At 36.0% G+C, this 24,692-nt stretch overlaps 3 protein-coding genes and 1 long non-coding RNA gene across 8 annotated transcripts in view; 2 read left to right on the forward strand and 2 right to left on the reverse strand.

Annotated features, from left to right (window-relative positions):
* Window positions 1-88: 88 nt before the first annotated feature.
* Window positions 89-4,135, reverse strand: LOC138187658 (prion-like-(Q/N-rich) domain-bearing protein 25). 2 transcript variants are annotated; one of them, XM_069128648.1, is made up of 7 exons: window positions 3,946-4,135; window positions 2,237-2,389; window positions 2,021-2,155; window positions 1,797-1,934; window positions 1,426-1,698; window positions 1,200-1,343; window positions 89-1,021 (listed from the first exon to the last, which is right to left on the reverse strand). In XM_069128648.1, the coding sequence occupies exons 1-7, from the start codon at window positions 4,106-4,108 to the stop codon at window positions 948-950; spliced, it is 1,080 nt and encodes a 359-aa protein (XP_068984749.1). In that variant the 5' UTR covers window positions 4,109-4,135; the 3' UTR covers window positions 89-947. The 2 variants fall into 2 exon arrangements, with proteins under 2 accessions (XP_068984749.1, XP_068984750.1); XM_069128649.1 differs by lacking the exon at window positions 3,946-4,135 and adding an exon at window positions 2,452-2,551.
* Window positions 4,136-4,194: 59 nt separating this feature from the next.
* On the forward strand, window positions 4,195-5,569 carry LOC138187776 (tenascin). Its single transcript, XM_069128909.1, has 6 exons — window positions 4,195-4,539; window positions 4,629-4,778; window positions 4,863-4,991; window positions 5,082-5,225; window positions 5,323-5,439; window positions 5,514-5,569. The coding sequence occupies exons 1-6, from the start codon at window positions 4,461-4,463 to the stop codon at window positions 5,567-5,569; spliced, it is 675 nt and encodes a 224-aa protein (XP_068985010.1). The 5' UTR covers window positions 4,195-4,460.
* A 4,788-nt stretch (window positions 5,570-10,357) lies between these two features.
* The window catches only part of LOC138187697 (peroxidase), a 31,811-nt gene continuing 17,476 nt past the window's right edge, over window positions 10,358-24,692 (forward strand). For 2 of the 4 annotated variants that reach the window (XM_069128738.1, XM_069128741.1), the window contains exon 1: window positions 22,083-22,543. In XM_069128738.1, coding sequence (XP_068984839.1) covers window positions 22,462-22,543 — 82 coding nt within the window. In that variant the 5' untranslated portion in view covers window positions 22,083-22,461. Of the gene's footprint in view, window positions 10,975-11,069; window positions 11,241-16,380; window positions 16,728-22,082; window positions 22,544-24,692 lie in introns of those variants that run through there. The other 2 variants (XM_069128742.1, XM_069128740.1) reach the window with 2 other exon arrangements.
* Window positions 14,459-16,248, reverse strand: LOC138187698 (uncharacterized). The gene is made up of 4 exons (XR_011175245.1): window positions 16,161-16,248; window positions 15,737-15,886; window positions 15,387-15,668; window positions 14,459-15,295 (listed from the first exon to the last, which is right to left on the reverse strand). It is a non-coding gene; the product is annotated as an uncharacterized LOC138187698 (long non-coding RNA).

Raw genomic sequence — 24,692 nt, forward strand, 5'->3', positions numbered from 1 at the left:
TGATGTAATGAAAGATACAAATACAAGATACAAGATACAAGATAGAAGAGGTAATTCTTTATAGATGTATATAAATTAAAAAGGGTAGTATAATAACTCGAAAAAAATAATATCTTATTCTGAGTATAACGATATCGAGAACGATAGATATGAAATTAGTGGGAAACTTATCGACGCCTACTTACATATTTACTTAGATGTAAAAAGATGATGTGTTGTTTCCTTAGAAAAACTAAAATAGCTAAAAGACTGAGACTAAAAAGGAGAAACAACTTTTAGAAAAGCTCATAAGGAGTTCTTAAAACGTTCATTCATTCTAATTTAGATAAAATTAAGAGCTTAATTAATCGCTTATAAATCTATAAATACTGTAAGGCTGTTATAAAAAGAGTAAAACACTGCTATACCCCTGGTTTATAATTGTTTCGGGATTCCAAATGTGAGCGATTGACGTCTAAACAAGTCATAATATGCTTCACGTCGCATGATCGAATATCAGTTTCTCATAAATATTGCCGTAATCACCGAGGTAAAATTTGAACGAAACGATATGTTGGGTTAGACGATTATTTAATTTCCACTTGTTGGCAAACGTATCCACTTCTTTGGTATTGAAATGACCTACAAGGTAGACGAGGCTACGAAAACGAGTTGCAATAGCGCGCTTTGAGTGCGTTAATTGCATGCATGCCGCAGGAAGTCTTTAAACGGCTCGGTGCACCCAGCCTATTCTCTCGATGCACTCGACGCGTAACTCTGTGCAGTCGCGGAGACATCCAATGCCACGCTGTGTTCTGCTACCTTTTTCTCACTTTCCGTGCTGAATTTCGCGTCGTGTTTCAGCTGTGTCATCGAGAAGCCTGCATACCAAAACTGCTCCCGTGTACGTCGTTTCTTGATGAACATGTACATTTCCTGGCAACGATTTCTAGATCGCTCGAAAATGTTTAGTCGAGTTTGAAGGAGATTAAACAAATAATCGTCACGAGGAAAATGGGTAGAACAGGTAGAAGATGCGAGCCTAGAAAATAGTTGTAATAAAAATAAAGATTAGTAACAAATAAAGCGTACACGAGAAAACATGACAAGAGCACTTTTGTCGATTTCTCGAATTTTATGCTATTTGTTTTTATGTTATATATCGACTTAAACGAACGCGATCTATGTAGAGGTCTGTTTCATCTTCTCTTTTTTCTTACCTCTGCTCACACATCTATCGTCTTTTCTCTCGTAATTCTCCGCACACACGCACACGTTCTTCTCGCATATCACTGCCTTTTCCGTCACATTTCCATTTTCCTCCTGGTAACAATCGTACATATTCCCACAGGGCTCACCAAGTTCTGTAAAACGTCGCAATTGCTCTATTAGTACAAGGAAAGGAAGACTTTAAGAAACGTAACCATACTCTTGAGAAAAACCTACTCTTGTTATTGTAACATTGCTTCTCTGTGTGTTCGAAGTGATATCCACTTTGACACTGACACTTTCGATCAACGCATAACGTGTTTGGGAAGCTTTTAGTGCACTGTACGTCTTCCTCGCATTCTTCCAAGATATCTTCCGCGACTCGCAAACATTTTTTTCGATCCATGTTGATCATAGTCGCTTCTGCACAATCGCAAACATTTCTATCCGTACACATAGCACCGCTCACGTGAGCGCATTCCTCCGATCTGTTACATGATTTTCCCACATCTGTGAATATTAAGCGATTGTAGGTACATCTTGCGCGATTATTTTTGTAGCGACGCTTCCTTGAATTATCAGAAGAAGGAAGGAAATTTTTGTCTTACCGATCGTTTTGTAACAAGCATTTGTCACAAAATGATATCCGGGGATGCAGGTACATTGGTTATTTTGGCACGTCGTATTCGGTAAGTATGCCAAGCATTGTATGTTGTCCGTGCACGGAAAATCCAATGCATCAGCTTCTAAATTATTGAAACAAAAGCAAATCAATCGCTGAATTGTTGTCGAACGAGTTTAACTCGCATTCCAGTATACCAATCGTTCTTACTTTTAAGGCATTCTCTTTTGCTGCTTGATAAAACGTAGCCCTTCCGACATTCGCATTGACTCTTCGTTGTGTTGCAAATAGTGTTATTAACCCCACAATTCTGATCTATCTTGCAAGTCTGGAATATCGTGGACCCTAAAGAGAACGCAATGCCTTTCATTTATTGGTCAAATTATTACACAGAAGAAGGAGAAACAACAAAAAATATTACTCTACCTATAGTTTTGTTATGCTGTATATTACTACTGGAGCAGTTCTTCATTTGTCCATCGTTCTCGCACACGCAATATCCATCTGTACACGTTACGCCTGTCGTCACGTTCAAATCGTCGACGCAAGTTTGAACACTTACACAAGGGATGGGCGGATCTGTAAAAAGTCAGTTCTGCATTTTTGACAACTTTTGTAATCCGCTGGAAAAAATGTTTCACCTATTCTTCTTATATCGATTAGACGAGCAAAATTGAGGCATTCGTTCTAACATACGTTGTATGTGTATGTAAGAGGTAGGACAACTAGATTAGAGAATTATACAGGGTGGTTGGTAACTGGTGGTACAAGCGGAAAGGGGGTGATTCTACGCGAAAAAAGAAGTCGAAAATATAGAATAAAAATTTCTCGTTTGAGGCTTTGTTTTCGAGAAAATCGACTTTGAATGTTCGCTCGGTACGCGTACACTTTATCACGTCTCGTTATAACGGATCTCACTGTAGATTTAAAAAAAAATTAAAAAAAAAAAAATTAAAAAAAGAAATTTTTATTCTATATTTTCGACTTCTCTTTTCGTAGAATCGCCCCCTTTCCGCTTGTACCACCAGTTACCAACCACCCTGTAGATGTTTGTAGGAATTCAAATGATATTTTATTTGAACAACGTTTAATTGTCTTTCCTCTTGCCCTCGTTAATTTGCTATTCTCGAAGAATGAATTGAAAATACTCTTCTTGACGAATTAAATGTCAAGGAACTGAAATCATCGATGGTGTAGTGTTATCGCTTGTACAACTTCTCAATACCATGAAGAGGTCGTTTTTATTTTGAAACAGAACCTGCCAACGTTTGTATACAAGTAACGAGAACGGAGATAATACACGTATTTGTTCCGAACCAATAGCATTATGTCGACACGTCGGTTGCTCCAAACGAACCGACGTTAAATCAGATGCTGAACATTACCGGGCTTTTATTTTCCCGAAAAGTATTATATCGATCGAAATAAAATTCTTTCAAAGGACAAAAATCTAAATAAAACGAAAAAATGAGTCATGTTGAATACATGATATGGTACGAATCGCGTTTAACAGCTTTCATCCAGTTGATTCTTGTTTAATTACTTCTCAAGAGCATCGCGTTTCGAGTATACATCCCGTGATTAACTTAAGACTAAAACCAGCAGAATGATTAGAATGATGCAATTCGTAATTTTTCATAGAAATATTATAGGTTAACCACAGTATGTTTTTGGAAATTTGAATGATTTTTATAAAATATATGAATGAAGACTCGATTGCTCGTTCGTAATATTTTCTCATAAATCATTCACTTTATTTTCTTTGACACAAGTTTATATCGTATTCGCCGGAGATTCTAAGGTCTAATTATGGTAAAAGGGAGAATTACGACATGCATAAGATATACGTGATTAGAAACCTTCGAATGTACGTATATAACGCGCTCTAATTGCAATGAACAGTGCTAATAATACCATTATTGCAGCGAATTAATTTCAAATTAACTACGAGGGTTGCTATCAATAGCAATTTGTCGAAATAATTATTCGATCGATGCAATATCTAAATTATAAACTAGATTGAGATATGAATTAACATATGCTTATCAATTTCATGCAAATTAACTTACTTAACTTATTAATTTAATTTAACTGAAACTCGACATAGGTTAATTTAAGGAAATTTCAAAGCTTACCAATATTCTCGGTAATTGCACTGTGTATCATAATGGCTATCAGCAGGGTGAACAAATATTTCTTACATGCGGAAGCAAGCATTCTTGACGTTCGAATCTTAGTATGAAATGGTACAGGCTTAGCTGCAAACTGACAAGTATCGGTTCGCGATCGAGCGAGCATCGATAGCACACGACTGACGAACGCGAGGCCGTGTACAACTACAATTAACCATATTCTCCCACCATCCTGATTGTCTTCTCAGCTACCGGCTCGGACACCGTTTTGTGTTCGTGTGTATTCTCTAGTTTTACCGACTGAGTCGCTAATCATTTGTAGCGATCTTTTACCATCTTCCATTTTACGATGAAGACGGTCAAACATTAAAAAAAGCGGTACATTCATTATTGCGCGATCCATATGATTCACTCAGTCCGATATATCGTAGATAAGCGGAAAGATAACGATTATCACAGAAGGGCGTGGGTTGCTTACCTTTCTAACGAGACCATACTCAGTTGCCTACTCAGTTGCCATGAATATCAACATGAACGACCAACTTTTCAAGCTAATTCTATTCTTCGCGACTTTCCAATCGCTGTCGTGTTTTCAACGTGAGTAACTAGTAAATGTCGCTCGATAAGAAACATAATTGTGTGTCTACTTGTTCTTCTCACTGTATTTCTATCGTCACGTTCTTTAGTGGGCACACAGGAATATGGAAACGCAAAAGTCGACGAGAGATGCGAGAGAGACCGCAATTGCATTCAACATGCATTTTGTCTTACACACATGACTTGTCAGTGCGATCAGTATTACTCGCCTACTCCTGATAAATCGATGTGCATCGCTAGTGAGTATCGCTTTGTAAAATCTCGTGTACTGACAACTCTATATATGTTTAACGATTTATTCGTCGATTTGGGGTAAATAATAGGTGCCGGGTTGACATGCACGGATGATTCGGTATGTGCATCGATGACGAACGCTGTGTGTAGGCAAGGAATATGCGCATGCAAAGATTCGTATATTTTAGATATAAATAATTCTTCAAATTGTATCGCTAGTAAGTAATAGATGCGATTAGCAAAATTTCTACGAGCATCTTCGTGATCCGCATGGACCAATCTATATGTAAATGGATCGCACGTTTCAGGGCCAGTGGTAGTGGGTGATCTTTGTCAAAGGACCGATGAGTGTCAGGACACGTTTGATCGTGCCATGTGCATCAATGGACGCTGCCAGTGTATCACGTCTTATCATTTCGTCAATGCAACGGGGAAATGTATTCAGACACGATGTAAGAATCGATATCGTGCTTCATTTGATTACATAATTTAGGTAGAAATGATTCGTAACTAAAGACAGTTTAATGAATTAATACACGTCTTTTTCAGTTTTATATAATTTATGTACAGAAGATTACGAATGTGTAGACTTCGATAACAAAAATGACCTTGAATGCAAGGACGGTCAATGTGTTTGCAAAAACGGACAAGAAACTTGTAGCAGAGGTTAATCAAAATTAATTGCATGCCGCAATATAATTTGGCGAATCCATCTTTTTGACGAATCTTTTCTTTTTCAGGTGCTACACTCACTTCTATTGGAATTTTTGTGGTGCTTCTATCTTTTATCTATTAATATAACTTTGATTGTATTGTTGAAACAAAGTATTTCAGTAACCTTGTTTATTTTTTTATATTGCGTATTAAACGTATATAACAACTTCTTTTATTAACTTATCAGAAATGGTTAAAGACTCGTATGGATCATCAAAGCGAATGCTCTGTATAATTTTTCTCCGCATCTCCTTTTTTTCATTCTACAGAAACCATAGAAAGCGGAATTAAGCTCTTATCTCGTCACATAATTTATTGTCCATCTCTCCTTTTATCAATAAACGATATATCAAAGAAACTATAAATCGTACGTAAGGGACTGATACAGTTCAATTGTCTCTTTCACGATTCGATATTCCGACGAACGTCCAACATAACCTAAAAAATCGCTGTTATCGTGAACGTTCTTTTTTTTTTAATTACAGTTTTACGTCGCGTTAGTTACAGAGTTATTAGCTACAACTTAAGATCAATTATGTAGGTACTGAATTAATCTGTCAATTAGCTTGAATTCTTTTATGAACTCAAGTGGGCGTGAATTTTATCATTTTCCAGATTTTAAATTTGTCACGAAGAAGCTTATACTTAGGGCAGTACGATTAGACGATCTAATGTAATTATAAAAGAGCGAGTCTCGTTCTGTGCACACCTGATATTATTCTCAGAGTAACATTCGTTCTCTATAGGATCCAGTTTTTGGCTGCCAGTCATCGTTTTGGTTTTATTTGTTGCGCTATATACGATTGAATCATGGTGCAGTTTAGACCTGACAATGGACTTTTACGTTGTGGCGGCACTCGACAGTAAATACCACCGCTCGACACTAACTAGAGTTGGATGACGGCAGCGCAGTGGTTAGCGCCTTAGGTTAGATTTTTCTTCCACGCATCTAAACTAAAAGAAAAGCAACAGTACCCCAACAGCGACATCTACACCCGCAGCAGAGAACCTATCTCGGGCTCTACGCTAGTAGCGCACCATCACCACTAACAAACCAACTACCAATGCCACCGCAACTTGTTTATTACAACATGTTTATCTGCCGCCGATGTTTTATCTATTACGTTTAGAACATCGAGACGCGTATTACACTTGTTTTTAAGTTTTATAATGTGCGTATACCACGAAAAATTGTAGTTACAAACAACGGCGAAAATTTGAACATCTAATAAAATTTATCCACTTGTTCAACTTCGGAGTTGCCAAGATACAACTTAACTTTTGGTCGAGTTGTTATGTCTGGAAAAGACAATAAATTTGATTTTAGCATCGGAGAATTTAAAACCAGTTTTAAAATCTATTTCAGATATCTCGAGGAAAGTTTTGCGTCACATTTTCAGTTTTTCTTTTATGTAAAATAGGTTATCTGCGAACAGATGAGTTTTGGCTGCTGAGGTTACCATAGATATGATTTCATTTATCGCAACTAAAAGCAAGTTAGCAGACACATAGAACAGAGCCTTGGGGAACACCGTTTCGAACAATTTTCAGGTTAGATATTATTTGCTTTTACTCTTATACTTTTTGCCTTAACGAAGCTTTCGACGAATAGAAGGATATTCCCTTGCAAGCTTACGTCTTTCAAGATGTTTAGAACTCTTTTCTTACATACTGTATCATAAGCTCCTCAGATAGCGGTGGATATTAGGGCTGTGTGTATTTATTTAAGTGTGTGTATTTATCATTTATTGTAATTTATTTATTAAACTGTTACAAATAAATGATTCTATATTTATTATTATCCAGATTAGTAATTATTATTAGTAATTATTATACGAACTAAACAATAATAAATAAAGTATATTGTCACTGAGGATAATTTTCTCTAAAACTTTTATCCTCCGGTATCTGTTTTCCCAGAGCCTAATAAGGTACCATAACTTCAAGCTCGTTTAATCAGTAACTGTTAAGAATATGTACGTACTTTAATTGTTACTATTTTCATATTAGAGATGATTTGCAATTTTTCAGTAATTAAGGAACTTTTAATTAACATAGCTGCATCTGCACTAACGATTTGAGAGTTACGATTAATGACAAGTGAATTATAATCTTTGATTTGAATCGTCTGATGGCGAGTTTAAAGTTGGTTTCTTGCCAGCAAACTATATCCGATTGATATTTATTCAGCAAGACTCGTAGTTGAGGTAAATGGGGTAAAAAGCCATTTATACATTCCATTGTACGATAGTCGTTAGCGTAATTGATACCGTGATTAATAATTAATATGTAATAACTTAGATATAATGTATGACAGCAGAGAGAGATTCTTTAAGGCCAGGTTCACATTCACAACGTGTTGATACCGAGGGTGGAGCAACATGATATATCGTCAATCATTATCGTCAGACACTGAAAGTATTAGACAGTTTAATTCTATTTTTGATACTTCGTTCCTTTAGTACAGGGTAAGCCTCGATTAACATTTTAATTAGTACCGATATGTAATTAATGTCGTATGCTCCTGAGCTACTTCAGCTCCAAATGAATTTTCCAAAAAAGTGGTTGACTGAACGAGATCCATAAGAATATTTAATTAAAGATCGTTAATCTTGATTTCTGCTCGTCTAATCATAACGCTGATATGCTTAATGGCATCCTTGGAAAGTTTCCTACGTTTGTTTACTTTCTTCATTAAAAGTACTGTCTAATACCGCTCTTTGATAAGGCGGTGTTTGAATTTGTTTGTACTGGATTATCTGCAGGATTATTGAGAACAATTGATGCCTCCGTAGATGTAGATATAATGCTCTTTTAATATGTATCTGTATTTGTAATCTCCGTTTGTTGGGAAGACTGGTTGAATTGCGATGTTAGAAGTGGAAGCATGTAAGGAAACATTTGATGTTATCGGTATCGATGTTGTTCGACTCAACTGTTTGTACATTTTCGTTATTATTTGTCATTGGTGATTTTATGAAGTTGTCAGATTGGCTTGCAACGTGTCCTTATTTTGCACGAGAAGCATTTAATTTCGTCGGTAGAAAATCCTGTATTGGATATTATTGCGGATGATCGGAAAGCTTCAGGTATCTTCGCCTTGAAGAATCTCGATCTGTCTTCTACAGCTCATAACCTGCAGAAAACCGGCTTCGTGTATTCCCGTTGGAAGGAAGAGCATGTCAGAAGATATTCCGATGTTGCGACTTACAATGATATTTTCTACGTGGTCGTGCGATATGGAAGAGACGCATTAGATAAGATAGTTGTTTGGAAAAGTTCGAGTAGAAATCTGACTGTAGCAAACGTGTTATTGAGGGACTATGCAACCCTGCAGGCCTGAAGAAACAGGATATAGGAGCCAGTCGAGCAGCATCGACTCTAAGCTTTCGCGTTATATCTTGGGGTACAGCCAGTAAAAATCAAAATTTAAAATATTTCCTTTCTACCACAAACTTCAATCTCGTCTTTTGATTTACCTCTTTGGCAGGAGGTTTCCTTTGCACTTTCTTCCATTGCAAATACTTTCACCGTCGGTCTCAGTCATTGTCCGTCGCCCGTACGCGGCTTCCTCGCGTAAATAAATCGACGGACAATAAAACGGGCCGTCTGTTTGTATAATATGAAGTAACAATCGCCTATCTTTCTCCTACTCCGCTTTAATTAATGCCCTTGCTCGCCTGAAAGCACGCCGAACGACGCTGGCTCACGTTGTCTCAGAATACTGGAAGACATTTGGACATTTATGACATTCGGTTTTATCCCAGCAACTTCGGCAATCTGCCTTGCTGTCATCGATAACGATGAGTCCATTGCTGTTAAGACTTCAGATCGCCCACCGTACGTCTCCTTCGCTATGCAATTCTATGCACTTCGAAGTAAACGAATAACTTTTCGACTTCTATCGACAGTTTTAGCTATCCTCGAGACAGAGTAGCTTTCTTTTGATAATGTTAAGTATCCGTTAGCCTTTCTCCATTTTCTACAAACTGCGTATAATATGTCTCTAGGCTATATTGTAAATTTTCTTATTGCAGAATTTGTCACTTGCTCGCGTTCAAACGAGAAGCGATATTTGCTATTATTTTATCGGGTCTTCCATGAAATTCTAAGAATCAAGGGACAATAGTTACATGCTAGAATCAATAAAGTTATCGTCATATTAATCCATAGCTAAATACGTATACAAATATTTTCTATACTCTTTCCGTACTGTTCCACGCTATTACAAACTTTACAGAGTGTACTATTTTTTTTATCGCGGACTGTATTCTAGCTTGCTCGAATTGCGCAGTGTTTTGACGCGATCTGTCGTCTTATTTTGTTATGCCGTTCCTCTTTGTTGTTGTCGCTAATCGAAATCGAAGAGTCAAAGCAGATTTATTTACTTACATACTTATCCAATGTGCAGTTACAGATAGTGTATTAATTACATCGTTATAATTGACATTTCAATTAATTTGCTTCTTTGTTAATATACATCGAACGTATTGCACAAAAAGTCAATGTATTTCATACGTCTATTGTATCCACTCGTCACGTACTTCTCGTCTATGTACACATCATAGGTATATTTACGATTTTTTGTAACTGATATAAATCTAAGCTAGAAAACAAGACGCTATATATTTTTTATTCTGTTTTGATCTTTAGGAGAACTCTCTACACCACAAGGAAACAGTTAGTCGTTTTCCTACTTTTCGAGGAATAACACGCGTATTTCAACAGAGAAGTATACACATACAAGGATGTTATAATAAAAATGGCACAAAATGATATATGCAACATTCACACTAAAATCCCAATCCTAAAACCGGCACGTTAATTTCGTGGAACTGAAACATGTCGATGAAAGATACGATAAATTGTAGAATTAAAGTACTGTTAATTCAAATTTTCAATTTCGTAACTGCGATCCCTTCCTCGTGTATGCGATAGGCGGATAAATCAGACGTATTTTCCAGAATGATTAGCAAACAGAAGAAATATAGAAGTATTTGCACACTTTCCTCCTTACGACCATGAAAATATCATTGTGCGAAATGTTGGCCGATAAAAAATTATAAAAACGTCTAGCGTCGTATCAATATCATGCACGTAGTTTGCGTTCATACAGATACGTTCTCACTATCTATCGACCAGCGATCTTTTATCCCTGCAATTCGTACCACCGAGCAAACGAGCGAAAAAATAGTTGATGTTATTTGATGTTACATGGCCGAAAACGAGTCTCGAGATCCTGAAGCAAAGTTCAAGTTCACCGTCTCTCCCTCACTCACGAGCACCAGCTTAGCATGGTTCGAGCGACAAGGGTTCGACTACCGTATGGAAATACGCAAACAGAAGACGAAGAGCCATGAACGTGGATGGTAAGGCGATCGTTGGATTCCTTGATGTACATGAACTTTCTACCCGGGGTGGAGATCGACCCGGAACGACCCCGCGACGACCCAGCGACGACCCCGCGACGATCACGCTAAAAGACAAGTAAGTACACGATCCAATAACCAATGAGAGTGTCAGGCAGAGGCCCCGCTATCTAGAATCACTTGTTGGCCGATAGAGCTCGTCTTCGTATATAGTTGCAGTTGAAAAGCGAGGATCAGCCAGAGGCGCACTAGAGGTGGCGCGAATACGAGCTGCAGTCTAATAGAAGCTAACCAAGGTGGCTGAAATCGGTGGCGCAGATGAGCACGTCGTCGTGAACCAATCGCCAAGATTTTCATTTCAAACCTCATCGTTATCGTACGACTGTGAGTACCCTTTCTATAATTCATCCCTGAATTTTAACGCGATCGCCTCAGCACTTTTGCTCGGATTAGATCGATTCACCATCGACTGGATGTTTCCCGCGCTTTTGAAAAATCCTTCCCTGGCGGTAAATCGAAATTATACAAACTTAGAGAAACTATCGACGTATCGTATTATCATCGTCGTCGTACTGTTTACTATCGTAAGTTTTACGCGAGATTACAAGATGACGATCCGCGTCTCCTGTCACCTCTCGATCGGTCCATCGATGTGCGATTCAAATTTTGTCCCGATTTTCCCCGATTTCGTCCCGAATGCAAGAAAAGTTTATTTGTGATCGATACGCTTTATATTTTGTATTGTATCTATACAATGTTGAATCATGTACCCGCGTGTCCGCTCGTGACACACCTGTTCCTATATCGTACAAAAATATTTGTCATTCTCCGTTGGTTAAGATGATGACATAGGAAACACAATACCGGTTATAGAAAGCGCGACGAACTAAATTTTCGACTTTGCTTTAAGTTTGATATATATCGTTTCTTCGTAGTGCGGCTTTTAATGGGCAAATTTTTCGGTCGGTGAAAGCAGATTCCTCTTAAGTGGACAAGAAAGTTGTCTGTCTGAGCGACAAAACCGTGCTAGACTATTCGTGGGCGGTAATAGGAATGCGAATATCAATTTTGCAGTGACCGTCGAGTGACCTAGATTTAATAGTTATTTTTAAAAGACAGTAAAGCAACGGTGAACGTTGATAACGGAATACGATACATTACAGTTTCATTATGAATGACGATATATCTTATGTTCTCCTGTTCAGGAATAAAGCAATTAATCACGCTTAAACAATTCTACATCGCTATCGTCTTGTCTCTCACGATGAAACATATTTATATAATATTGTACAATCATTTGCATGGGTGTAGTTCAATTTGTAAACCAAAATTTATTTATTTATTTTTAAGCAAAGAAATTTCGTAACGTCGATTTAATCGAAGATCTACATCGATTTGATATCAGAGTACGAACAATTACGAATAATAATCTGAAAGTCAAGTAAAGTTCAATACCGTAGATGGAAGACATGTCACGATCGAATGAATCGTAATCGAAACTAGAACCATCGAACGGGACAAAAGCTTGTAAAGATGATTTGTAGTCACGTTTCTGTTTCTGTTACTTCGTTTTTATCACGCGATGCTTAAAGTATTAATGTCCGAATTATGTCGTTAATTGTAATCACGTTTCGCTACTCGTAGAACCTTTTCATAACTCGATGGAAGGATTACTTTCCTTCGATTGTTTCCTGTTTTGGGCTTCGGTGACCTAGAACATGGAATTTTCACGCAATCACGTTCGAATATACGTTTTCGCGTTCATTCTCAAATCAAATATTCCCGCTAAAAGTATTGTATTCGCTTTTATCGAACGAGCAGTATGGTGTTCAGTTCTATGCTGTAAATAATAGGTGACGCGTTCATGGCACTTTCTCGGTCGTCATCGCACATTGTTATGCAATAGTGAACAAAATGCTTCTCGATAAACGAGGGCAAACAACAGAATACATTACCGCCAGCGTCAATTCGTACTTTGAAAACATCGGAGTATTCTGATATTTCTACCAGTTTAACAACGAGATGTATCAATAAGACACAAACATAGTCTTCGTTTTCAACGATAATTGTTTATTGTTTTATGCGATAATGCTTCTATTAGAAATTAACAGGGTGATTCAGTTGGCCCAGAGATAATAGTCTTGATTATCTTGCAATAACAGTGATAATTATATTCAATAAAATCAAATCAAAACAACGGCAAGAGCATACATGTTAAAGTTATTACAATTATTATCTGCTCTCTTAATTTTACCTGAAATAATAAAACAGCGATGCTAACGCTCGTATAATATTCTTAAATAATAATTAAAAAAATTTGAACTCGTAGAGATTTTATCTGACTGTCCGTCGAAATTTTTTATGCGAATAACAGATACATCGATGCATTATAAAATTCTACATTTAGTCAAAGGTTTTCATTCTCTCGTTAAAATAAATAATTATCGTTAAATTAACAAAGTTTAACCCGTTCCAGTTACTAAAAATAACGCGGTTGAAAATAAGGCCACGTAGACGGTGAACGTCTACACATACATCTAGCCTACGGTATTTTTTATAGAATGGTTAAACAGATGTAATGCATGTAACATGTGCCTCGAAGTAACTCAATTCTTTGCAAACATCGTTCGATCGAAGAGAGAATAGTTCTCCATTTATGTCAATTAACTATTCGCTTAATAGGCATATTTCCCGTTATGTGTTCTCTGCGTAAGCAACCGTAATATTTGGTTGAGAAATTTTTATAACAGTTTCGTCACACTTTGATGATTCATGTTAAACGACATTGTAACGAACCCATTTAAATGTATGATAAAACTTTAGTTTCGAAAAAGCTTTATCTTAAGCTTGGAAATAATGCTTATTTACTAATTGTCTCTTAAGAATGATGTTATTACCTAAATAATATATTTGTGTAAAAATGGATTAAGGTAGATTGGTCTTTTCTTGAGATCTCGTTTTGCGTTCGTTACATTTTTTGTAATATCAGTTGGAAATATACTTGTACTGTTTCATTTTTCAAACGATTTAATTTCACAAGATCCTACGGCTTGCGCAATGGGCCAAAAATCGGAAAATATCAACAAGTTATGCAAGGTGAATAGATCTCAACTGTGACGAACGAGCAATAATAAAACGACCTGTGCTATGTGTTTGTAATATTTGTCACGTGCCAGTTTTACAATGTACAAGCAGGAAATGTCTTGTGACAGTCGTAAACCGCTCTGATTAGCTAATCGCAACTATATTTCTTCGAGCTTCTTCTGAACTCGATCTAAAGTTCCTCGCTATGATACTGCTGTAATCTTTTGGCCTTGTTAAGTAGTTACACGCAGTGTACTTTACATAACGTTTTTAAAAGTAAACGTCGATACAACTTCTTCGACATAGATGACTAAATATGCACATATTATCGTACGTGTTTTCCTGGCCACCTTTTGGAATAAATAGAAGAGCGTGTAGAAATATGTTATCTTATACAGATTTATAACACACGAGGTAAATCAGAAGCTTATTTTCTATGTTATTTTTGCAACTCAGTAAAGTTTATTAGAAGATATATATATATATATATATATATATATATATATATATATATATATATATATATAATGATAAAATTTCAACGTCAAATTAATTACCAAAAAGTCAATTATATATATATATCTATTTCATTAATGTTCAGCTGATCGGCGATAACCTTTTTTTCTTTTTTATTTAATTTGTACTTTACAATTTGTCCAGCTGAACATTTGGTAAATTTTTCTAACTTAATTGCTAAATAACACGTGGATGGTTACCCCCAGCGGGATACCATCTTCGAGTTTGACTACGTGACAACCTTAACAACAGAATGGCATTGTAAAAAACTAGATTTAAACTCAGATACAGAAAAGGAATTCGTTAACCATGAGTCAGTTCTCAGTGCACTTGTGGTTATGATTATGCTACGATGTCTATATTTGCAATATGTATCTGAATTTTAGTTATCTCAAGGTTCGTTAGAAATAGAACGCGCACGCTTTTTCAAATTATGTACATACTAAAAAATTACCTCAAATATAGTTTTATTTAAACAACCGTTATCAATCGTTCGACCTTTTTCGTGCATTTTGATAAAAACAAGGCAGATTTGAAAATTTCGTTTGAGCGCACAAGAAATTCAGCGATGGATGCAGACAAGAAACGGTAAAGATGCCGGCCGGTCGAACGAGCACGTGATACACGCGTGACAGATAACCATTCCATACGATCTTCGTATGGTTCGTCTCCTCCCGTTCCCCTACCTTCCTAGGGAAACGGCCGAGTTTGCTATTCCGCTCCCCACTGTACGGTTTTTACTGGCTTTCATGACGAGGTGGAAGAACGAGCAATACAGGTAGAACAATCGTGGTTCGTTTTCGTTCGAACTATCCTCTGCACTACAAGAAGCACGCCACCTGGCAAATAGCGAATTTATATTCTTCACTTTTACAATCGTATGGAAGGAATTCGCGAAATGCAGGAACTCGAACAAAATGGGAATTTCACCGAGGAATGCGAATTTTTCATTTAGTCAGGCGTTTCATTAGAATGTAGGCCATAGCGCATAGTACGGATATTTCTGTTTTTTCTGTACGTTTTTTCTGATTCTGTTGCTTGTAATTGACGTGGAGACTTAAGTTATCTACATAGAATAGTGCAATTAAACACTTCACGAGGAGTTAACGCATAAAAAGTTCTATTTTCAAATACATAATAGATTATTGTCGCATGAAAGCGTATATTCTACAAATCTTACTCTCTCCAGAAAACAACTCTGACCTTGGAGTCCTGGAAAGAAATTTTGTTGATGTGGTTGTTATATTTAAATTGGAAGAGTTTTTAAGAAATTAGAATACCTCTTAAACGAAGTTTGTCTTGAAATTAATAGACAACATTTGAGCTCTTTGCAAGTTTAATACTCTAGTTAAAATGCGACCCTCAACTCTATTAAATAAGTCATGGTCCATGATGCTTTACAATTAGCGATGCGTTCGAACCGCTTCAAACTGTGTCAGGCAAACAACAAAACAAACAGTTATATCGATTTCTAAACACTTTTAGTTCGACAAGAATCCATAAACACTGCTCTATGATTGACATTATCAAACTGACATTACCAAAGTTTAAATTGCAAAATTTCATTTCAAGTTTCCAAGCTACATTCATGTTTGCGTTAATACTATAGCGCGAGGTTTCAATTTTACCATAATGCAAGACTTTAATCGTTGCTTAAAGTCATCGCTAGTACGATCGTTTGCAAGTGTTCGCGGTTTAACGTACCTAATTAATCCGTTTGGAAGCCTGCGAAACGAGAAATCGAATCGAACATTTATCGCCGTCTGCACAATGGTCTTTTATTGTTGGTACGCATGAACATAGACGCATACTGTAGTTCCATAGGGACAAGCGCATGCGCCCTGCAGGATTACGTTCTGGGCGGGGTAGAGGGGATTAGCAGTATTCCACCGGGAGAGTCGAATTCGGGTAGTCGATCGTACAGGAAGTACGCCCAATCTGTGAGAGTTTGTTGATTATTTATTTTTTAAATTCAACGTTCCTCTGGTCGTCACTTACCGATTCTCTTTCCTATCGATCGTTCCGAATAATTAGTCCAGTAATCAGTTGGTAAATAGTGGTCAAGAATTTTCGAGTCGCGTCCGGAAAACGTTTTATCGATCGCACGGAAGATTAGCTCTGTTGTTGTTCGCCAATTTTCCAAAAAGTTAAAATTGGCGTAGGGCTCCAGCAGCCCAACTATTCTATTTTCAAGCGGAAAAATGGGCGTGGACGTGTTCACCTTCCTGTATGAAAACTTGCGAGTCGATCATTTCAAGAAGTCATATTTAGGTAAGTTATGATTAGCTGTAATGTCGCCATTAGCGTAGCCATTGAATTATGCAGAAATTGAGAGCAACCATTAAAAAAAGGAATTCACACTGAAAGCGCGAAACTTCGTTACGTTCATACGTAAAGTGTAGCGCTTTTTCTAATTTTAATTGAATTCAGTGTAATTTTAGGAATATTTGTTTAATATAAACTTTATAGATAGTAAAAATTTGATTATGTGGAAAGTATATTTCGAAAACAGCGTTCTCCCGGTTCGGAGAATATGACATGATAAAACAGATAATTAAGGAAGTAGATAGATGCGAAACTGCAATTTTATGACGGTAGATCGGGTAGTCGTTAAAACCTTTTTTCGAATCGATGTAACAGTAATGACAAGTGGATGTGGATTGAAATGAGTATGTATATCGACTTCGTTGATTGACATAAGCAGATGTTACGATATTTAACTTTACTATAGGGATAGTGAACATTTAAAAGGTTGGTCAACATGTCGCAATCAAGAAAGTATTACTAGTTACTAAGTGATAAGATATGTCGGTTAATTGTTGACAGGACAACGTTTTTTTCCTTTTTTTTTCCTTTTTTTTCCTTTTTCTTCTTAATTTTTATCATTCATATACGTATTACTACAGATCAGTTTGGAAAGAAAAAACGTTTGCATTTGACTCAAGATATTTATGGGTTTGACATTTGATCTCTCCTACGTCAACAGTCTTTCGTGTATTCAAACAACTTTGTTTAGAAGCGAGGAGTTCTGAAACCTATACGGCAAAGATTAGTACCTTACTTACTACATCGTGCACAACAGAATCACAACAATAAAATTCTAATCTTCTTAATAAACACGTTCAAATATACGTCTCAATCACGTACATCCTTTTTATCACGTGTGAGTTTATATTGTCAATTAATTAGTTTTAGCTACATTAAAATACGTCTTCAGATTTGAAATTTGATTGTATTAATGTATTATTCTACCATTAAGTATTAATTGATTGTATTTGACGTATCAATACAGCTTCCTACGTTTAGAAATTATTAACCGTAACATATCTTCGTGGATTTATATGATAATATACAAAAATCAGATATTTGGTAATAACGCGTGCACATGTTTACATAAAAAAATCTCGAAAACTTACACTGTAAATATTGATAAAGGAATGCCTATATTACCAATAACATTTGATCGGTTGACCCTTGTTATTTTACCTTTATTTATTCGACATGGTAATTAAAATCTTAACTTTATATATAAAAAGTATGTTGCTAGGATCAGAAATGGTCACAGATCGTGGAATATCAAGTTGCTGCATCTGCACTTGCTCCGAATTTCTAATCAATACTCTGACGTTAAATTTCCGATAAGGATGTTTTGACGTCAGAAACAGAAGGTTAAAAGTCTCGTTTAATAATATGAAAGGGCAAACATGTAAGTTTTAAACATAAAGTTCAATATTAATCTTTGACTGAAGATTTAAAATACATAATAATAATTCTCAATTTTTTCGAAGAGTCTAGAATCATGAGAGTCGTTGAGAAGCGTTGAAAAATCGAAACAGAATCAACCCGATAGGAATTTGTATACTTTTACAATTTATTTTCATTATATAAATTGTTTGAAGTGAAATTCGAGAAATGAAAGTTGATTTGATCATTTTTATGGAAAATTTCACGTCGATAAAGGAGATCACGTAATCCACATAGTTTTTTTCAGTTTTCAGTCATCGATTTTGATGTCGCTGTAATTTCCCTATTAATATTAATAAGTGTAGGATTAGACTCTAGGTTATTCGAACGGAAAATGTGCAAGATTTCTATTTCAGATATCGCTTTCACAGAAAGTAGACTTCCGTTGAATATAAAGAATTAACGTAAAGAATTAAATTTAATTGGTAAATCTGTCAAATGTACATATAATTTTCGAGATAAAATTGATTGCTACATATTCTTTGCATTCGGTGGATCTTAGTCGTTCTCTGTATTTCGACTGTTAATAAGTTATCGAAAAAGGAAGTGCCAAAAGGAGTCCTAAAAGCGGTATAACGATCTCGCGAGTACACGCGAAAACGTTTTATGATATTTTCAAGGATAACTTTTAAAATATCAAATGACGATATTTTCAAAATGAAATAGTCTCGTTTTTCAAATAACGAAACGTAAGATATGCTTTTATAAAATTCATTTACAGTTTGAGTATGAACTTCCGTTAAACTAGTTGCTGTTCTTATTTGATTACAAATATTCTTGACCAACGATTCCATAAATTTCTCAATTTTTTTAATTGAACGTCATTGCCGTAGCCTTTGTACCAAGAGTTCAATTGATAGACACACTCGTGATTCATGACTGTACTTATTTCAGTTCCAATTGATTTAACACTCTCTTATAACTGCGCTCGTCTCATAGACGCATTGATCCGGTAACACAGTCCTTAATCCTTATTCTTAATTCGAGTGACAGCCCAACGATAATAGTTCAATCATCATATATTTTTCGACTTTAAAAAATTTTTTTTTAATAAATATCACACGTTTTTCTGCAATATTAGGTTATCTATGTATAATTATTAAAATACACGTATAATGTATACGAGAGTAATTTTACAAAACAATTTATTTTTCACGAAACAAATAGCACCATCTATTAATCTCGTACAAGAAGAGTATAATAAGATCGAAATAAGAAATATTAGATTTATTATTTAGTATCGGTTGTAACCATTGTACCGTATGTATAATAAGTACTAGGTTTTGAAAGGAAATAATAGGTACACAACATGTTTTGTTTTACAATATTTTTGGGACTTATATTATTTGGGAACTTTTGGGACTACCTAATACATCGATTTATATAGCGAGTATTCATTCGTCTACCTACATGTTATTCCCTTGTGTTAATATCGGTACTGCGCAGGACAGGAAGGCCACAGTGAAAGCAGTGGAAAAGTACTGGGTTGTTGGTAGGGTACCATAAACGTGCCATATACAGTTTAAGGGTTTGGAGGGTACCTTAGAGATAAAAGAAAAGACAATCATGGACAGGAATGCAGAGGAATGCAGAAATTACGATACAGCTTTGTCCGTAATTTGGTTCAGTTCGACCAAAGAGTACCTGGATTTACAATATCGTCTACCTTTTGTATCTATAAATGCCTCGATGAATTTTGCACTGAATGCAAACATCTTTTCAAACAAATATGTATGTATTTTTAAATATGGGAAATTAAGGAAATCGTGAGAGAAGTGAATTGATTTATGATAGTTGAATACAGGACAATGCTAACATTTCTGCACGAACCTGAAATATGTATATTTGCTGAAAAATTTTCTAGGAATTTACGTTGCAACGAAATAAATGTAATACAGGGCGTAGGAGGTTAATGGTCATCTGACCACGATGAATAATCCTCCATTTATTATAAACCAACGATTTATTGCCAGTAACTGTCGAAAATATACAAATTCTTGTTACTAACGGGACTCAAGAAATTTTCAACTCATCAGTCGAACGCAAACAAATTTCTAACTGAAAGAATGAATGGTCAGCTTGCGTTTAACGGTATTTTCGTGCAAATTGAAAGCATACCAACAAACATTTACGAGCAAACTTTAGATTTCGTGTCATGTTGAAAGATAACTTATGGAAGTTGTAATTTTTCGCGGCTTTGTTTTCAAACAAAAACCGATCAACTATTAGGTTTATAAAAACTCGAGTGCTTCAGCTAAGCTCAAACTCGAGAAGTCGCAATAACAACGACCACGTGAAAGCCGCTCTCAATTTCACGAAGCAAGAAAGATATCGACTATCGCTACTTTACTTACGTACCCAACATCGATCGATGACACGCGAGAATATTCTCAATTATTAGGGATTCGAATCGTTTTTCGAAGACGTCATATCATACGGAACACGTGTTTCCACATCCCCGTTTAGTAAACAGAAAATCATGCGACGAAGAATCGGCCAGCGATAACCTGGAACGGCTGGAACACGCTTACGAGTTGGCATGCAGCGAGAAACGAGCGGTGGGGAAGCCGAACGAGCACGTGTTCATCGAGTGATAGAAGTCTTTTTCTTCGACCGAATAAGGTGACCCTATCCTGATAGTGGGGTCTGGCGAATGAACGAGCGAACAAGTAAACACATACACACTTACACGGGCAAGTCGTAAAATCAAGAGAATGACTAGCGCTAGCAAAACGAAGACGGAAAATTTATGTTGTACCGTAATGTATGTATGAGGGAGAAAGCAATAGAAAAATCAAGAGATTGTAGTTAAACAAAGATGGAAATATGCAACGTGCAGATAGATGAGCTCAGGTATAGCAGTGGTGGGAGTTGATCATCGTCGTGTACCGTGCGTAGGAGAGAAATCGAAGTATACAAGCGAACGAGTGGAAGCATGATAAAATGTGCAAGGTTGTGTTATTGTACGTGTGCCGTCTGCGCGCACGCATGTGTATGAGAAGGGAGAAAGAGAGAGAGAGAGAGTGAGTGAGTGAGAGAGGGAGCGAGAGAGGGGTTAAGGAAGGATTGAAAGAGATTTATGCACGGTTTTGTATACAAGATAGATCTTGCGAAGATCGCTAAGGTAAAGAAAGATAGTAGGAGCACGAAATTTTTCTTAGGAAAAAAAGAGGCATATAAAGACGTATGTAGTATAAACGTGTACGGGATACCAACGGAGGTGAGAGTAAGACAGTCTAAATGCATGGAACGCAGAATGAAAACAGCAAAAAAGTCACATAAGTTGCTGAGTGTAAGAGGAGGATGCCATGAATTTGTCGTGAAGGTACATGCGCAGTTACATAACGCGCAAACAATCCTGCATTATCTATCGCACAAAACATTAAACGGGATACAATTATGCATTATAACTAATAGCATCGTAGAGCATGAGAAGATATTTGATTTATAATTTATACTATTTTTAGGAGCACAAGCTTGCATAGTGCAGTCATCTTATCAGTGTGTACACACCTTAATGCACGCGCTTGAACGAGCAAACAAGAGAGAGACGTGCGCCTGTACGAGCGAACGAAACGGAAATAGTATGAGCCTGTTGCGAGAGTATAGAACGTTTTGTGAAGGAAAAAAGGACAAAATTCTCATAAATATATGAACTTCGTTGCTTTCGACAAATAAAAGAACTTCAGATTAGTCCACTGTAAGAAACGTTCTCGTGTAGTCCAACGTATATAAACTCTGAAGGAGCGAGAGAGAGAGAGACGTTCGTATGGAGTGTGAATGAGAAAGATGGAACACTGTGAGAGTGTGTAAGATTCTGAATGTGGTAAGCGGGCACATGAGAGGGGGCAACATAGAAAAGAGAGAGACGATAGAGAGAATTGTGCAGTCTGTAGCGCGGTGTCGTGCTCGCGTTCAGTTTCCTTCGCTAACTTGTATACCGTTGAATCTTCGGTTCATCTTCAGCAGCTAGTTTTCATGAGCGCAGCGCGTCCGCAAATATTTTTTTCACTTGTGTGAGTTGTCAGAGGTGAACGCACCTGTACGAGCAGCTTTCAACGAGAATCTATCGTAGAAAGTTTGTGAACGAAATCCCTCTAATTCGTTGAACTTGACATTTTATCGGAAGAGAAATATTTTCAATTCGTCGAGTAATTAATCGGATTCGTGTTGGCGCGAGAATTACCAAAGATTCGCGTTGAATGTGTTGAAAGTATCGTTTCTACCGCGAACACAGCTGTCTCGCTTTTGCGTGTTGAAAATGTTCCTCGTTGTGCCGGCTGACAACAATCGTTGGGCCTATACGATGCATGGATTGGAGAAGCCCATGGATCACGTGTCCGGTAATGTTGTGTTACTCACATTTTTGATATCCGACGATCATAAACGATTCTTATTAGCCGATATACACACATAGTATGTATTGTACTACATGTAAGAAATTTGTATGGCTCTTAGTGATTCTTTTGCGGCCTTTAATGCAAAAACGAACGAAAATTGTAAATAGCATTTTAGCTATTATCGGTGAAAGATATATGTATATACATAGCAAGGTTATAAAATTAACCAGGCTTGGAAATACAACATAGATACATACACCGCTCTTGAACGCCGAAACAGAAATTTCCGCAGATCTAAAAGGAGATACCGATGGCCAAAGCGTATAGATCTTAGCTGCGGCTAAATCAATCGATGCTCTTATTTCAAGTTTTAAATTATGACTTCAGTATGCTTCTTGCGTGAAGAAATTCAGACAGGCGTAACCAGTGTAGATAATTCTTGCGGTTTGAGACAAAGTTCTTAGCAATGTGGCATTTATATAGAATATAATTACTTATTTTCTGGGGAATTGCAATCTTTCACTTTGTGCTTACGTCATTTTAACAGTCACTGCCATCATATTATTGAATGCAAGTCACCAAAATGGTAAATTGGCTATCAGTATGACTTACGTTATTATAACAAGTAAAAATGGAATATCAATTTATCTAGAATATGTCAAATACGTATTAAGATGTAAGCCTGCTGGATGAAAATGAATAGTAATATTGATTGCTCTTATCAGCGGTGTTATCTAGGTCAAGCTACAAATTTTTAAAACACTCGATTGTTTATCAATGTTATGGCTGTAGGATTTTAACGTAATACGAAATATGACGTAGAAAATAAGATCTTTGACTCGTATGACTCACTCGCAGGAAAATATTGTGACTAATTACGCAATAAAATTGAAATTTTTTGCTTAATTCAGTATGAGATATAACATATTCTATTACGTTCATTTGACTATCTGTCTTAAAATTATCTAATTATTGAACTGTTTCAAAATTAGCTAACTATTTAACCATATCTTTAATTATCTGTTTAACTAGTTTAAACGTAATAAAAACAGTGACATGTTACCATTAAATGGAACACTCAGCCGAGAAGTGAATTGCCATGTTATTTTCAGAGAGTGAAAATAATTTTGGAGAAAAATAAAATACGTAGCAAGAAATTTATTGGTGTACACTATTGGATAACAGAAAAATGTGGTAAAAGAAATGCGGAGTAGTGTAAAAGATTTGCAAAATATTTTTACAAGATGAACTGTAGAAACGACTAAATATTTTATCCATGAAATATCTATTTTGGTATGAAGCAGTAGCAAAGACAAAATGTTTTAAATATTAATTTTACAACGTATAGACCATATAAATTAATAAAATGTTGAATGACAAATATGTGCAGTCTGTCATTATTATATATACATATGTGCAAGAATATAATTTGAAATATGAAAAAAGTATATAGGAGAAGATATTTAAACAAAAAATTCTGTAATACACCTGACGTTCATTTTGCATTAGTAAATATGTAGCCAAGCAATTTCAATGCGATATACAAACATGCAATAAAAAGAATATCTTAACAGGTGGTCTTTACCACGTTACCTATGATTTGTTTTTATTCGACTAGGTATGTACTCTTCCATTGCTTTTTTTTTAGAAATTTTCAATGATTCTGAAAATTAATTTCTCTTAATATTAATATTCAAAAGCTAGTCAGCGATAGTACGTAATTATTCATTCGAACCTAACAAATTACTATTTTCAATTATCTTGTGTATTTCCTTCCCTGTTGATATCATTAAAATGTGAGATCTATTCCAATCGTAATCTACTTCATAGAATCGTTTGTTTTACTTGATCTTTTTCTCAAGCTTTAGATATTTTTTCTACTTGGATAATACGTAGTTCTTATCTGTATAGGAATAAGAAGTGCTCTCTTCAGAAGAATAAGTATCTTTAATAGATTATATGGAAATCTAGATACACGTACAATACAATGCATACAAGGTAAACATACAATATCTTTTTCAATGGGCGATTATAGTAATTGTAGATAATAAAGAATGTGAAAAATCCGTTACGAATATTTCAAGCAAATGAAGATAATTTTTATTACGTTTAATGAACGAATCGTCAAGTACTACAACGCAGTGTTGCTCAA

The sequence above is a fragment of the Bombus flavifrons genome, chromosome 15, assembly GCF_040668555.2.
Source record: "Bombus flavifrons isolate JBK064 chromosome 15, iyBomFlav1_principal, whole genome shotgun sequence".
Lineage (NCBI taxonomy): Eukaryota > Metazoa > Arthropoda > Insecta > Hymenoptera > Apidae > Bombus > Bombus flavifrons.